Source organism: Crassostrea angulata, chromosome 7 (assembly GCF_025612915.1).
Source record: "Crassostrea angulata isolate pt1a10 chromosome 7, ASM2561291v2, whole genome shotgun sequence".
NCBI lineage: Eukaryota > Metazoa > Mollusca > Bivalvia > Ostreida > Ostreidae > Magallana > Magallana angulata.
Genome location: NC_069117.1, coordinates 829,921 through 846,164, shown reverse-complemented (window position 1 = coordinate 846,164; position 16,244 = coordinate 829,921). Strand labels below are relative to the sequence as shown.

The 16,244-nt window shown below is 34.3% G+C and overlaps 3 protein-coding genes and 1 pseudogene across 3 annotated transcripts in view; all 4 read left to right on the top strand.

Annotated features, from left to right (window-relative positions):
* Positions 1-2,349: 2,349 nt before the first annotated feature.
* LOC128155580 (uncharacterized) lies at positions 2,350-3,872 on the top strand (annotated as a pseudogene).
* Positions 3,873-4,055: 183 nt separating this feature from the next.
* LOC128155579 (uncharacterized) lies at positions 4,056-5,150 on the top strand. Its single transcript, XM_052817353.1, has 2 exons — positions 4,056-4,536; positions 4,691-5,150. The coding sequence occupies exons 1-2, from the start codon at positions 4,146-4,148 to the stop codon at positions 5,125-5,127; spliced, it is 828 nt and encodes a 275-aa protein (XP_052673313.1). The 5' UTR covers positions 4,056-4,145; the 3' UTR covers positions 5,128-5,150.
* Positions 5,151-7,419: 2,269 nt separating this feature from the next.
* LOC128192561 (complement C1q tumor necrosis factor-related protein 3-like) lies at positions 7,420-9,376 on the top strand. Its single transcript, XM_052865345.1, has 2 exons — positions 7,420-8,404; positions 8,690-9,376. Exons 1-2 carry the CDS (start codon positions 8,014-8,016, stop codon positions 9,124-9,126), a joined length of 828 nt encoding a protein of 275 aa, XP_052721305.1. The 5' UTR covers positions 7,420-8,013; the 3' UTR covers positions 9,127-9,376.
* A 3,831-nt stretch (positions 9,377-13,207) lies between these two features.
* The window catches only part of LOC128192560 (complement C1q tumor necrosis factor-related protein 8-like), a 3,465-nt gene continuing 428 nt past the window's right edge, over positions 13,208-16,244 (top strand). Inside the window, exons 1-2 of the mRNA XM_052865344.1 lie at positions 13,208-13,611; positions 16,214-16,244. The exon at positions 16,214-16,244 is cut by the window's right edge and continues 428 nt beyond it. Of these exons, the coding sequence (XP_052721304.1) occupies positions 13,221-13,611; positions 16,214-16,244 (422 nt within the window). The 5' untranslated portion in view covers positions 13,208-13,220. The remainder of the gene's footprint in view (positions 13,612-16,213) is intronic.

The window sequence follows — 16,244 nt, the reverse complement described above, 5'->3', positions numbered from 1 at the left end:
TGTCAATTTCAACTGTTATCCTCCCAAACAGGCACTATTTATTTTGTTATACTGAATGTCTTTTTTAAAAATTTTAAGAAAATTTTACTGCTTTTATATAGGAATAACGTGAATTCTACAGCGAACCGTACGCGCATAATTTTCGCGCATGTAACATTTTTTAATGTTACCCGTTGCCAAGTGCGTTGCTAACGCTGAGGGTAATAGTAAATATTATTAACTGCGTCTTAACCAATCAGATTTCAGTATTTAACATGAAAGTATAACAACATTAAATACCAAACACCCAGAAAGAATACAACTACATCCAACACAACATCATTTACATATCTTGGAAGCATAGTTACATCAGATATGGGTGCAGACAAGGATATAAAGGCTAGACTAAGTAAAGCAAGGGGTGCTTTCATGAACCTGAGAAACATCTGGAAAACACATGACATAAATAGGAAGACAAAGTTAAGATCTGCGTCCTGTCTGTCCTACTCTATGGAGCAGAATGCTGGAGAATGACAGAAGGTGACATAAACAGGCTCTCCAGTTTTCACAACGGATGCCTCAGAAAGATCATGAGGATTTTATGGCCTAATAAAATATCAAATGTGAACTTCATAAAAAGGCAAACAGCGAGGACATGAGAGCAATGTTAATAAAACGGAGATGGCAATGGATAGAGCATGTGATAAGATAACCTACCGACAACATCACAAGAATAGCACTGCAGTGGACACCAGAAAGGAAAAGAAAACCCGGTCGACCCAAGAACACCTGGAGAAGGACCGTGGTAAAAGAAATGAAGGAACACAAATTTACGTGGGGAGAACTGGAGAAGGTGGCCCAAGACAGAGACAAGTGTAGGAGACTAGTCCTTGCCCTATGTGCCCCCGGGCATAGCAAGGACTATAGGTAGGTAGGTATGTAAAAAAGCTGTACTGTTTTGAAGAAGCTTTAAGTTAATGAAGAACTGAACTGAATACAACACTTTTTAAAGTTTTAACTTGAAAAAAGTAATTGAAATGTAATTGAAAAGTGATTGAAAATACATGATATTTTTTGGAATGTATTTAAATACATTCAATTAGTTGTAATTGAAGGGATACTCAATTACAAATTACTTCCAATTACTTTGAAAAATGTAATTCATTACACCCAATTACAAATACTTTTTTCAGTTACCCCATCCCTGGATCTACATGAATGGCTCCTAAAATATTCAGTCCTTTGTGTCTCAAAAATGAACAACAACTTAAAATGGGTGTAAAAAACGAAGAATTCAAGAAATCATCAATGCAGACACTTTCTCTTATAAAATGCTTAACAAAATATGTCTCCTTTTCTAGATATATGTCATCAAAGTGAGGTATCGTTTTCTTATGTTATACCACTCGACAAACCAAAATTATCTCTCTCGTGTATAATGCATGTCATTGAATGTTTTTCTTCACGTATGCTCTGTGCATACATGTAGTTTGTTCATACTGGATCATTGGTTCTAATAGAAATGTGAAAAAAGAGACACCATATTAGCGATCTTGCCCAGAAAGGTGTCCTTGAGTTAAATATTCAGTGTAACATCCAAACAAGGTCGTTAATAAAGAAGATGGGTGAATAAGGCGTGTAAACTGCCTATATGAGGATAGATAAGATACTATAAAATTAAAATACGAACAAATCTAATAATTTCTTTCTAAATTATTGAAAATAATGTATATTTACCATAACATCGATTTATAACCTTTAAATATGTTAAATATTTGGAATAGGTTGATTTAAATTGGTGTAGGTGTGTCAAAACCTCCAAATTGTGTCATTTTTAGAACTTCAATGCCTTTTCTTTTATAGAGTGGGTCTGGGCTCCATATTTTTGTAATAGTCTTTATAAGGTTTGAAGGAAATCAAACCGATTTCAACCAACAAAAACGTGGAGAGATGACCCACTATACTTTAAAAATGTAATTTTGTATCCCAAAATTGAACGTTTTAAAGAAATACTACAAGTCCGTAAATTCGTGATTGAAGTTGCATTTAGCATTTAACACTGAAGTTTACTGTGACTAAAATGGCTCACTGGTTAGAGCACTAGACATTAGGTAACATTACAGAGCTAGGGTTTTTAGGTTGTTGGTTCGATACCACCAAAACCTTAGAATTTATTTTTTTTCTTATCGTTTGTTAAAATATTCAAAACTAATTAAAGTTGGAAATTGTGCTTTTGTAAACTTGTAATATTACATCATCTAGTATATTTAGTTGGAAAAAAATTAATTTGAAATTGTTTTTTACGACAAAACCAAATGGGAATTTGCGCTATCTTGTTCGCCCACCATGATGTGACTATATTAAGCGCACTATATAGAACTGATAAGGATAAATTGACATCAAATATGGTTGCTTTACACGTATATTTTGTGTTATTAGTAGTCTCTGTTGATACTGCACACGGCGAAATTCCGAATGAAATCCGACAGTTCGTTCTGAGTCTTCTAAAGGAACATGATGGAGAAGTGATATAATTGAAACAGGAGATTCTGACCCTGAGACAAGAGGTATCCTCACTTCAGAGCTCTTACTTAAAGGTCTTACACAAACTCGATGATATAAGGCGGAAGGAAGAAGAGGAAGTGTCGGTTCCTATGGAAACCAAAATGGACGACAAAATTCGGAAGCATCCTATCAAGAATCTATCCCCTCAGAACGTGACAAAATCCAATGCTTCTCAGAATTCAACTCCATGGTTACCAACTATTGCCACAAAAACGTTAAAACACACAAGGAAAGGAAGGTACATTTCTTGTAATCGAATTCCATATGATGTCTTATCAGTTAAAATATATATGTACATGATTAAAAAAAGCTATTTTAGGATTCAATATACATACATTCTAAATCCAATTTTGAAATTGCAACAGTTGTTTACATTTTCAAATTTCATGTAAAGTTTACAATAGGTTTTCTGTATTACAATGCACATGTTCATGAAAATGAAAAAAAAAAAACCCAACACCATAATTTAAAATTTCTGGTAGACTGGTTCCTCAACACATGATCGACAACTATCCAGCAGCATACTCCGTCGCTATGTCCATTAACCCTTCCAATCTCCGGCACAACCAAGTACTTGTATTTGACAGTGTTATTTTAAATAGCGGGAAAGTTTACGATAAAACCTGTGGAATCTTTACCCCAACTTCCAAAGGGGTGTATGTTTTATTTGCAACTATTATGACAAATCCCAGAAAGAGTTTGGAGGCCGAGATCATACGAAACAGCAACGTGCTTTGTCGAATCTTCGCCGAGGACAGCGCGTCCTATTCTCCTGGTTCCAATATGGCCATCGGTGCTCTAGACATAGGTGACAGAGTCCTGGTCAGAATCCACGACCAATTTCATGACGACGGTGTCACCATTGACGGGTATACCAAGTATTGAGGCATTTAAGTAAGAATTTAAATAAGGTATTCATTAAAAAGTAGAACATGCATGTGTCACCTTACATTGCAGTTTCTCAGAGCAAATAGGCTGGCCACAGTTCAAATAAGTGTTTGGTAATGAAATACTGTACATTCGTCACCATACGTTTGAGAACAATTTTCGGGCTGTTTGTTCTTGATTTAGTTAATACAATTAAATGTTAATCAAAAGAAGAACCATGACAAGGAATAATGAGCATATTCAAAGAACCATTGTCTTGGAATTTAGGCATCCCTAAAACTGCATTAATTTCACTGAAGCTACGAAAATGGAGGCCGACGACAATTAAGTGAAACCACAATACATGTATATAATACTAGAATCATAATGTAACAAGGTTTTGCGCAAAATAATAAAACAATATGATGTTTGTTAACAAAACCAGTTATTCACTTAAATTCTGAAAACATACATGCCGTGTTTACGAATTTGTTTTACCCTCAGACAGAAATTTCATCCTCGGTCTTCGACTTTGACATTGGACATAAATCAATCTTCTAAGTACAGCAAATGAAATAAACAAATCCAATTCAAATTGTAAAAGCTAAGATTTGACCATTTAGTAGCCACCAATGGCACTAAATAACATGAAAGACTATGTATTACTGTACAATTTTCGCGCCGACCTATAATGGAACTGATAAGAATTTCCTATCAATCGTTGACCATCAGGCATGGAAGTTTTATACGTATTCATTGTCACTTTAACATTCTGTGGCAATAATTTTGTACAAGGCGAAATTCCGAATGACATTAAACAGTTCGTTCTGAGTCTTATACATGAGCACAATGGAGAAGTGACGGAGTTGAAGAAGGAGATTCGGACCCTGAAACAAGAGGTTACCTCACTTCAGAGGTCTTATCTAAAGGTCTTATACGAACTCGATGATATAAGGCGGAAGGAGAAGAAGGAAGAGTTGGTTCCTGTGGAAACCGAAATAGACGACAGAATTCAGAAGATACTCGCCAAGGATCCATCCTTTCAGAACGTGACACAATCCAATGCTCCCCAAAACTCAGCTGGTGAAAAACAATTATCAAAGAGCGTGGAACGCGTGAGAAAAGGTATACATGTAGTGGCTTTAACGTATGTTAATTAAATTTCGACAAATTTATGGAGTCTTTACCAGACAAGAAAACCACTTAGTAAATCATTTCAGTTCTTATTTATACCTCGAACTGTTATTTTGTGATAATTAAAAGCTGAACTTTTTTTCAGGAAGACTAGTACCTCATAACATGATCGGCAACTTCCCAACAGCCTTTTCTGCATCCATGTCGAGAGATCTATCCAATCTCCAGCATAATCAAGTACTAGCATTTGACATTGCTTCTCTCAATATAGGAAATGCTTTCGACAAAACTACTGGTGTCTTTATCCCAAATATGAAAGGAGTGTATGCATTATTTGCCACTATAACTACGAGAACAGGGAAAAGTTTAGAGGCCCAGATTGTACGAAACGGTGGCGGACTTTGTAATATCTTCGCTGGTGACAGTGCATTCCCTTCTCCTGGCTCCAATATGGTCTTGGTTGCTTTAGACGTTGGTGATCACGTCATTGTGAGAATACACAACACCTATCACGATTCAGGAGCTACCATTGACGGAGCTTTCTCCACGTTTTCTGGATTTTTGTTGTACGAAACAGACTGAATGATTAAAACACATATAAGGTTTTATTGTTTCTTTGCATAAAGGCTATTCATTATGTAGTTTATAATTTCTCTATTGAAAATTCATAATGTGAATGCAAACATAGCATAGTCGTGAACCTGTATTTTTTACCAGGTTGATCGTTGATATTTAAAAAGTTGCATGAAGAACTATATGATAAATATCAAGAATATCAAGTCCTCGACTTTGATTCTCTTACATAAGATTACTAGTTAACAATATCAGAATGGGGAATCCATAATCTACTAATTCAAAATAAGGATTTTTGTATATTTAAGTATTTTTTTTTGTTTGTTTTAGCAATATTTTGTTGTATGCATACATTGTATAGAAACTATACATTTGAATTGTGTGTAGGGGAGTTCACATTACGTACTCTGTTTGATATCGCATCCAATATCGGACGATCTCACTACCTGTAGACAGTTTTCTTTATTGTCAAAATAATTGACAATATTCTTGATAGACCAAGCTAGATCACCAATATAATATAAACTGTAGTATCCAATTAATAAGTTAACGTCCACATTTAAACAGTTTCCACAATGCATTGCAGATTTTCATATAATTAAAGCTTTCAACACATAGTTTCATTGCTTTTAAAAATGAAATATTGTGGTTTTATCTATATTTGTTGATGATCAAATAGTATATTTTTGCTGATTTAATCCGATGTTTATCGACACCATTGTCCCGTAATTTACGTAACCAAACAGTCAATTTAACTAAATCCAATCAAATTGAGTCTCATCCACGAATATTGGTGAAATCACATTAAAATTGACAATGGAAGAAGGGTTTGCAATAAATAATTTGAGATTTTCACAATCAATAAAAATCTCGTATTCATATGATATTTGATATACAATAAAATCATTGATATATTCTTTTGTATCGTCTGTAAAAAATATTTTTTGAAATTCTACTGGTATGGCATGATAAATATTAAGCTACATTTCTAACAAAAAGTCATAAAAACTAGACTCTTGTTGCTATAGCAACAAAAAGGTCTTCCGTTCCTCATGTATTAATCTGCACAAGAAATCCAGTTATCTTGTAAACAGAAAATGAATATAATATATATAAGTTTTGTGTCTTGATCTATCATAGTTTCTGATATCTTATTTATTCTTTGTTTTTAAAAAAGAAGGCTATCTGAGATATATGAGATGTCTCACCGGAAGTAGACCTTTTTTTTACCATGTGTAGATGACTTTTTGTATTTCTATAGCTAAAATGTTACTTCAATGCTTAATAACCAAAATATTTTTAAAATTATCAAAATTGGGTGTACATCCTATGAAGACCGGAAGTTACGCCGGATGAAATAAAATAGTGTTAACACGTGTCCATACACAGGTCTATAATCCTACAAAGTTTGGTTGTTGAAGTCGTTACTGTTTTTGAGATCTCGTCGATATAAGGTTTTTTGTCTCGGGACAGGAAACGGACAAACGGAAGTGCTTAATGAAATTTAAATTTTTTATATCTTGTTACTTTCCTATTTTACATTATTATTCATCGAAGTAGCTAAAACTATCAAATTAAAACAGTTTAACGGATAAACAGTTTGATTTGTTTGAACTCTTCCGCTGTGGACCGGAAGTGACGGAAGATAAAATGAAACTGTTTAAACACATCTTCAATCAAATGTCTATGTTTAGTAAAAGTTTCATGTCTTGATCACGTACAGTACCTGAGAACTTGCGGGTACAAAATATGTTTTAAAAAAGCTTCCTGAGATAATCGAGATATCTCACCGGAAGTAGATTTTTTTTGTTTATTCAACATTGTATAGATGACATATGTAAGGATCTATACTAATATCTTTATTCTATGGAAAATAAATTAAATACGTAAAAACAAAAAAAATTGAAGAGCTTCCGGTGACGACCGGAAGTAACGCCGAACAAAACAAAAATGTTTAAACACATCTACAACTATAGGTCTATCATCCCTCAAAGTTTGGATGTTCAAATCTTTATCGTTTCTGAGATCTCGATGTGACAAGCTTTTTGTCGCGGGACAGGAAACGGACGACAGGATATGAATTTAAAAAAAATGAAAAAATCGCCTAGAGATATGATCATTTTCTATCAGTCCTGAAAATTTCAAGTAAATCTATCCAGCCATCTCTGAGATATCTTGTGGACAAAAACTGGGAAAAAAATAATAATAATAATAATAATAAAAAACATTACAATCACTAGAAGGTCTTCCGTTGTAACGGAAGACCTTAATTAAGTTTGACTGCCCCAATAATTTTTACGTTGGGCAGTTTTATATCATAACAACGACAGTAGCTTGGATGTGTTGAAGCAGTTTGCCTCACGATACTACGTATGTTCGTATCGTTTGTGAATAGAAAGGATATAACAAAACTGCTGTTAAAAATCAGATACCATATAAGAATTGAAAATGACTCGAGCAGAATTCTCTCCCTTGAGGTCAGTCATCATTCCGGCTTCAGCTGTACAAAATCATATGTTGTCCCCTTTTTAGTCAAGTATTATATAATGCCCAATGTTGCATTTACTAACAAGGTATGAATATTGCCTCTTTAGATAATTCCGACAGTTAACATTAACATTTGTATAAACAATTAATGATACTGAATTAAAGGTGGCATTTTATTGTTCTCTATCCTTACCAATACATTATTGAACTGTTAAGAATTCTCTGTTTTAATTGTTGACAATATATTCAGGTTCACGAAATTTTTGTAACCTTGGCAGTCTGCGGTTCTGATGTTTCACAAGGTGAAATTCCTTATAAAATTTAACAGTACATTCGAAATCTTCAATGAATACAAGTCATGTGACTACATTTTGCGCACTAAAGAACTGATAAGAATAGTCATCAAGTATGGCAGTTTTACGCATATTTTTGGTCACCCTAGCAGTCTGTGGTTTAGATGCTGTTCAAGGTGAAATTCCGAATGAAATCCAACAGTTCGTTCTGAGTCTTCTACAGGAACACGATGAAGAAGTGATGGAGTTGAAACAGGAGATTCAGTCCCTCAGACAAGAGGTATCCTCACTCCAGAGTTCGTACTTAAAGGTCTTACACAAACTCGATGATATAAGGCAAAAGGAGAATAAGGAAGTGTCGGTTCCTATGGAAACCGAAATATACGGCAAAATTCAAGAGTTAGGCATCAAGAATCCATCCTCTCAGAACGCTACACAATCCAATGCTCAACATAATTCAGCTGGTAGTAAACAATTGCCAGAGAATGTTCAGCACGTGAGAAAAGGTACATGTACCCTCAAGGCCATTGTTAGACCATATTAATATCAGAACTCCGTTTGAAGATACAGTAAAATATTTAACGCGTGAGAAAAGATACTACAGTGCATGTACTGCATTTGAAGTCTCGTGAACAAATACATGATATAAAAAATGCACCTCTTAGGAATGATATGTTCATCCTGAATGTAGTCATTGAAATAGTGAAAGGCGTGCATTTTTATTGAGTATTCATATTAAGTAAACAATTGGGTTACATATATAACATTAAACTAAAAAACATTTTTTTCAGGAAGAATAGTTCCTCACAATATGAACGGAAACTATCAAACAGCCTTTTCCACATACATTTCCAAATTTATTTCTAATCTCCAACACAATCAACAACTTGTGTTTGACATTGCAATCTTAAATAATGGAAACGCTTACGACGAAACCTCTGGAGTCTTTACTCCAACCACTAAAGGGGTGTATGTTCTGTTTGCCACCATTACTACGAGCCCTGGAAAGAGTTTGGAGGCTGAGATCGTGAAAAACGGCAACGTGCTTTGTCGAATCTATTCCGGGGACAACACACTCTATTCTCCTGGTTCTAATATGGCCGTTGCTGCTTTGGACATTGGTGACAGAGTCCTGGTCAGAATCCATGACCATTACCATGACGATGGTGTCACCATTGACGGCGCCTTCTCCACGTTTTCTGGATTTCTGTTGTACGAAACAGACTGAATGATTAAAACACATAGAATCTGTTAATTCCTAATCGTTTATAACATATAAATAAATTCACCTGCATTTTTCATTGACTAAAACATAAAACATATAAAAGTTATTTCTAATCGTTTCTATGACTCATGTAAAGTATCTATCTAAAAATACCTATTTTACACAGTGAATTCGTGAAATGAAATAATTATAATAGCGTATCTGCATATTTTTATCTTAACTAGCCAAGGGTTTTCGGTCAACTTTGCTCCCCATAATCCCAAGAGTTTATTGGGAGCAAAGTGGACCGAAAACCCTTGGCTGGCGAAGATGCATTTTTTATCGGGTTAATAGTCCAATCAGAATTGGACAGGAAACAAGCTATAGGAGTCAAAACCCTCTTCGAAATAGACTTGATGCTCTTAGGTTATATAAACTAATATCAGAATAGAGCATCCATATAATGTATACCAAACAATGTTCTTTCCTTCCAAGTATTGAGGAGTATAAGTAAATTAAGTTTTAATTAAAGAAACTTTTTTCACTTTACATGTCGGTTTTGCAAAGGTATTATTCCATATCGTTTCAATGCTTTTTGTAAAAACTTCTTTATTAAAAATCATAATTTGAACATCAACATAGCATATGAGTAAACTTTGTTTACTGGGCTGATCTTCAATGAGATTTGGATAAAAATCTAAAAGTCAGAGATCAAGATAATTTATCTTTTGACAACGATGTTATTACTGTTTTTACTCAAAATACCTTGTACAGTGTATGCAATTTTATGAAATCTATAACCCACATGTTCAAAATTAATCAAACGATCATTTTTAAAAATAGTATCGAATTAAGCCGTTGCAGTTTGCCTCCAAATAGACCGAATTCTCAAAGTACATTGCAGATTCACAAATAAATTACTGAGTATATGCTTTCAACAGTTTTAATAATTTTTTACCATTGCAATACCGTGGTTTCATCTGTATTTGTTGAAGATCAAATCGTAGATTTCGTTTTTGATTCAATCAGATGTTCAACAAAACAGTTGTCCAATAATTTACGTAACGAAACAGTTAATTCAACTAAGTCCAATAAATTTGAATCCCACGAATATTGATGAAATCACATTCAGTTGCTGACAATCGAACAAGGTTTTGTATTAAATAATGTAAGATTTTCACAACGAAAAAAAATCTCATATCCATTCCATGTTTGAGATACAAAACGCTTTGATATATGTTATGTCTATTATAATAAAAGCAATCTACTAGTATGCCTTTACAATCATTCACCAATTTTTCTGATAAAAATTCATACCTAAATAAAAAACAAGAGGCCCATGGGCCACATCGCTCACCTGAGGAACAATAGGTATGATAAAATCAGCTTAATGGAGTCATAATATATAAATAGTGCCTGTTTGGGAGGGTAACAGTTGAAATTGACACCCCGAGAAAACCATTGTCAACCGACGCGAAGCGGAGGTTGACAATGGTTTTCGAGGGGTGTCAATTTCAACTGTTATCCTCCCAAACAGGCACTATTTATTTTGTTATACTGAATGTCTTTTTTAAAATTTTTAAGAAAATTTTACTGCTTTTATATAGGAATAACGTGAATTCTACAGCGAACCGTACGCGCATAATTTTCGCGCATGTAACATTTTTTAATGTTACCCGTTGCCAAGTGCGTTGCTAACGCTGAGGGTAATAGTAAATATTATTAACTGCGTCTTAACCAATCAGATTTCAGTATTTAACATGAAAGTATAACAATACAAACTATCTGGACAATGTACAATAATACATGTAGATCCTGTATAAATAAAATCCATTTTTCCCCTGGATATTCTTATTTTTACAATCATTAGTCCCTTTTCTAACAGGATGATTTTATAGTCATATCATATGTTGAGTATTGCAGTTCTCAAAAATATCTTTAACAATAGTTTATATATGGGATATCAAACCTACATCAAACTCTGAACCTTCTTGTGAGGCCGAAGAATTGTCCAGGGGCCAAAGTTTTAACAATTATAAAGAATCATCTGGGTGATTAGTTTCTGAGAAGAAGAATTTTAAAGATATACTCTATATATTCATATGCAAAATTTCGACCCCTATTGTGGCCCCACCCTACCCGCGGGGGTCATGATTTTCACAACTTTGAAACTACACTACCTGAGGATGCTTCCACACAAGTTTCAGCTTTCCTGGCTGATTAGTTTCTGAGAAGAAGATTTTTAAAGATTTACTCTATATATTCATATGTTAAACTTCGACCCCCTATTGTGGCCCCACCCTACCCGCGGGGGTCATGATTTTCACAACTTTGAATCCCTTTAGGCTGAGGATGCTTTCACACAAGTGTCAGCTTATCTGGCTGATTAGATTCTGAGAAAAAGATTTTCAAAGATTTACTCTATATATTCCTATGTAAACTTCGATCCCCATTGTGGCCCCACCCTACCCGCGGGGGTCATGATTTTCTCAACTTTGAATTTACACTACCTGATGATGCTTTCACACAAGTTTCAGCTTTTCTGGCTGATTAGTTTCGGAGAATAAGATTTTTAAAGATTTACTCTATATATTCATATGTTAAACTTCGACCCCCCATTGTGGCCATACCCTACCCCCGGGGGTCATGATTTTCAAAACTTTGAATCTATTTTACCTGAGGATGCTTCCACACAAGTTTCAGCTTTCCTGGTCTTATGGTTCATGAGAAGAAGATTTTTGAAAATTTCTCAAAAATTTTCATAAATTCCTAATTATCTCCCTTTGCAAAAGGACGTGGTCCTTAATTTTCACAACTTTGAATCCCCTTAGGCTAAGAATGCTTTGTGCCAAGTTTGGTTGAAATATTGGCCCAGTGGTTCTTGAGAAGGTGTTGAAAATGTGAAAAGTTTACAGACAGACGGACAGACAGACGGAAGACAGACAAAATGTGATCAGAATAGCTCACTTGAGCTTTCAGCTCAGGTGAGCTAAAAAGTATGACTGCTCCAAACATTTTATTGTTGGCCAGTTCCATATCAAAGGAACGACGGTAGCTAGTATGTATTGAAGCAAGAGGGACCGTTTGCTTCACGAAACCCATATCTGCTCGTATCGTTAGTGAAATAAAAGGATCTATCAAAACTGTTGTTAAGAGTCGCATAACATACACAAACTGTTAAAGACTTTCAGGCAGAATCCTCTATTTCAAGCTTCCCCAAATAATATCATGCCCCCTTATTACTAAACATGTCAGACTCAGACTGCACTGGTTTTTTATTATCTAACTTTCCCAGACAAACTGCAAAATTTGTATGTTCAGCTTTTATGTGCAGACAATCTATCCTATATAAAGATAACAATGCGTAAACTTATTATTTGTATATCCATGTTTATTAAGTGACATATATGTCCGATGGGCCGGATGTTTATTAATTAAGGTATAATATCATATACATGTATCTATATTTGTTTATAAAACACATGTCACTATAATAAATCATTTACTTACTTACTTACTTACTTACTTACTTACTTACTTACTTACTTACTTACTTATACCAGTCAGTAATTGTATAACACAGAATGTTGCATTATCTTAAAAGTAAAAACAATGCCTTCTAAGAAACTTCCAATGGTTAAGATCTGTGTTAACAATCAATGGTATTTTAAGATGATATTACATCGTATTATTCCTTACCAATACATTATTGAACTGATAAAAATTCTCCTTATCAACTGTTGACAATATATTTAGGTTCATGTAAATAAAAGGCACTGGTCACAATTTTGGTCAAATTTTATTTTTCTCTCTTTATTGTTTACAATGCTTTAGTATTGCATTTTTATAATGATTAACAAAAATCTGAGTGTCTCACTTAGAGTAATTAGCAAGAGATATAGAATGCCGTTACATGTCTTACTGAAGCATTGTTAACATTTAAAACGGAAAAATTATTTTTGACCAAAATCCTGAAAATGTCCCTTTAATTTCAACTTTGCAGTATGGGGTTTTGATACAAGCTGAAATTCCAAATGAAATCTGACAATTTTAAATCGTTGATAAATAGCAAGTCATGTGACTTTATTTGGCGCGCTGTAGAACTGATAAGAATAAGTATGGCAGTTTTACACGTATTTTTGGTTACCCTAGCAGTCTTTGGTTTAGATGCTGTACAAGGCGAAATTCCAAATGAAATCCAACAGTTCGTTCTGGGTCTTCTACAGAAACACGATGGAGAAGTGATGGAGTTGAAACAGGAGATTCAGTCCCTCAGACGAGAGGTGTCCTCGCTCCAGAGGTCTTACCTAAAGGTCTTACATGAATTGGATGATTACAAGCAAAAGAATGTTGAGAAAGAGTTGGTTTCTATGGAAACTGCGACGGACAACAAAATTCAAAAGCTAGATATAAAGAATCCATTTTCTCAGAACGGGACACAATCCAATACTCCTCATAATGCTCCTGGTGGAAAACAATTGCCACATTACGCTGAACGTATCAGGAAAGGTAATAGATTGATTAACCTTGAAATTTCATGTATAGGTATTTAATGAGTTCAGCCTCACAATACTTAGTCTTTACCAGGTGACAGCAAATACAAAAACAACACGACATTCGTTGCTATGTCGTAATTTTTGTATTTACTGCCATCCGGTAAAGGATGACTGCACTTAGCGCCGGGTTTTTGTTTTTTTTCGGTCGCTTCTGTTGCGTTTATTTTTATTTCTTTTAAAACCTAGTATCACTTTTGTCAATCTTTTTTAAAGAGTCTAGTCTATTTCCAACATGAATTAAGATTTTAGGCTGTGATACAATAAGCTCATTCTATGCTTTTCTCCTTACAACTTTCGAAAAAAAGGAGAATTTTCGCTTATCTGTCCTAAAATTAGACTAGCATTAATAACAATGTCTGGGATGTATAAAAAGTTATGTAATCACTCTTTCACCATTTGTACCATAGCTTGGCGAGTTTCCTATTGTTGAAAGTGTGTGGGTTATTTGTACATACCCCACACTTTTTTTTTAACTCCGCCCACTATCTCGAGTAAAAACAACATCAACAAAGTTTAAGCGCGTCCATAATACTCCACAATTAGAGTTTCCTCTAGATCAAAATTGCCAAAACTCAACACGGATACTAGTAAATGACTCGACTAACTCAGTTCGTCGTATAAATCTCATTTTTAGCTCGAGACAAAACAATACTGGCAATGGGTTTGTCAGAAAGACTCTATTTTAATATTCCTCTCCATGTGTGCGGACAAGTAGACAAACGCGTGTTAAATGAAATAGGGGTATCCTGTTTAAAGGTTTTATAGAAAGTCAATCACGTGATAGGAAAGCGTTTGAATAGAAAACTTGTTTTGGGGACAGAGTGAATAGCGGTAGCCAATCGAATTTGACATTAACCATTCACGGTTTCGCGACATGCATTTCTCAAATAATTTTGTTTTGCTTAAATTGATTGATTTTGTTTAAAATATTATATATGTACATGTTTTTTCAGCCACTTTTAAAAATCATACATTGATACAGAGTATCAAATAAGATTTAAAAAAAACTAATTACCTTCATCAATTTGAATTGAATTTCAATTGTTTAAACAAAAGCATTGCACAATTTAATTAGGGTTTGTACATATAAAATTGTGTTAATACGTTTAATTCTTTGAAGCAAATATCGATACTATAAGTCGGAAAATGAATGAATATGAAATAAAAATAAAACAATGAGAAGTCGATCTATTCATTAGGGCTATGAATTTAAAAAAAAATGAAGAATAACTAATCTTTGTCGGGGAAAGAATTCGAAAGTCATTTTGGAAATTCACGAAGAACAATGTACATATATAAAGACCAACGCATTGGCACCGTATTGATAAGATGCAGGTGCACTCCCGATATTACGATGATAATAAGATATAATGAATACTTGTAAACTATGGTACAAGTAACTTACCCCATATAATATTGTTGATTATGTGCAGATACCCGATGGGCGTGGTCATAACGACACTGGGGAACTACGCTCCCTCGTGTCATTATGACCACGCCCATCGAGTATCTACACATAACCAACAATATTATATGGGGTAACTACTACTTAACCCTGTCTATTTTATATGGAACAAGTTTTCTATTATGGTTTCAACAATTAAATCATGCCCATGTGAGTACATAATACTTTAAATCAATGCTTGACTACTTTAAAACGTGTTCGAAAACATTGTCCTAGTTAACACAAAACATGCTACCTTACACGTCACGTGATAGAATTTTGTATTCACAAAGTTTACCTGAGGTGAGAAATCACGTGGTAAGTTATAATATTCAACATCAACCCATCAACCCTTGGTTACAGCAGGGAAAGCGAAAGTAAGAAGAAGCAGTTTTAGCTCACCTGAGCTGAAAGATCAAGTGGGCTATTCTGATCACATTTTGGACTAATGATTATAAACATAAGAATATCCAGGGGAAAATGGATTTTAGTTATACAGGATCTACATGTATTATTGTACATTGTCCAGATAGTTTGTATTATGACTCCATTAAGCTGATTTTATCATACCTATTGTTCCTCGGGTGAGCGATGTGGCCCATGGGCCTCTTGTTTTTTCCTCATTTAAACCATGAGCGCATATTTGTCTATTAATCTCCCTTTGACATAACTTTGATAATGCAAATATACAACTACTGTTAAACGGAGAACAATAGACAAACATGCGCTGATTGTGTATGAAATCAGTTTAAAAGTGGGCGTCCTCATTATCGTATGGAGATTCAAGAAATGGTGATGACCTCCGCCTATGAAAACAAATTCGTACTTGGTAACAACATACTTTTATTTAACGCAATTACGTAAAGTTGCAGCTTAGATGTTGACCATTTCTGCAATTTAAGAAAAATTCTTCTTTTTAAAGTTTATTTTCTCGCAAATGTAGCATGTCCTTAAATGCAGTCATTCTTTAAAGTTTACAACATGACGACAGTAAATACAAAATGTACAACATGACAGTTACTGCCACACAGTATATTCAAAATGTACAACAAGACAGATCAACCAACGGTTGTTTTTGGTTTAATAGAATGTAAAGCTTAAAATATTTCAGGGAGACTGGTACCTCATAACATGATCGCCAA

Excerpts from the sequence above, each read along its gene's own strand:
- LOC128192561 (XM_052865345.1), top strand. The coding sequence starts at position 8,014 with ATGGCAGTTTTACGCATATTTTTGGTCACCCTAGCAGTCTGTGGTTTA. Across the intron at positions 8,405-8,689 it reads TGTTCAGCACGTGAGAAAAG|GAAGAATAGTTCCTCACAAT; the intron begins GTACATGTACCC and ends CATTTTTTTCAG.
- LOC128155579 (XM_052817353.1), top strand. The coding sequence starts at position 4,146 with ATGGAAGTTTTATACGTATTCATTGTCACTTTAACATTCTGTGGCAAT. Across the intron at positions 4,537-4,690 it reads CGTGGAACGCGTGAGAAAAG|GAAGACTAGTACCTCATAAC; the intron begins GTATACATGTAG and ends ACTTTTTTTCAG.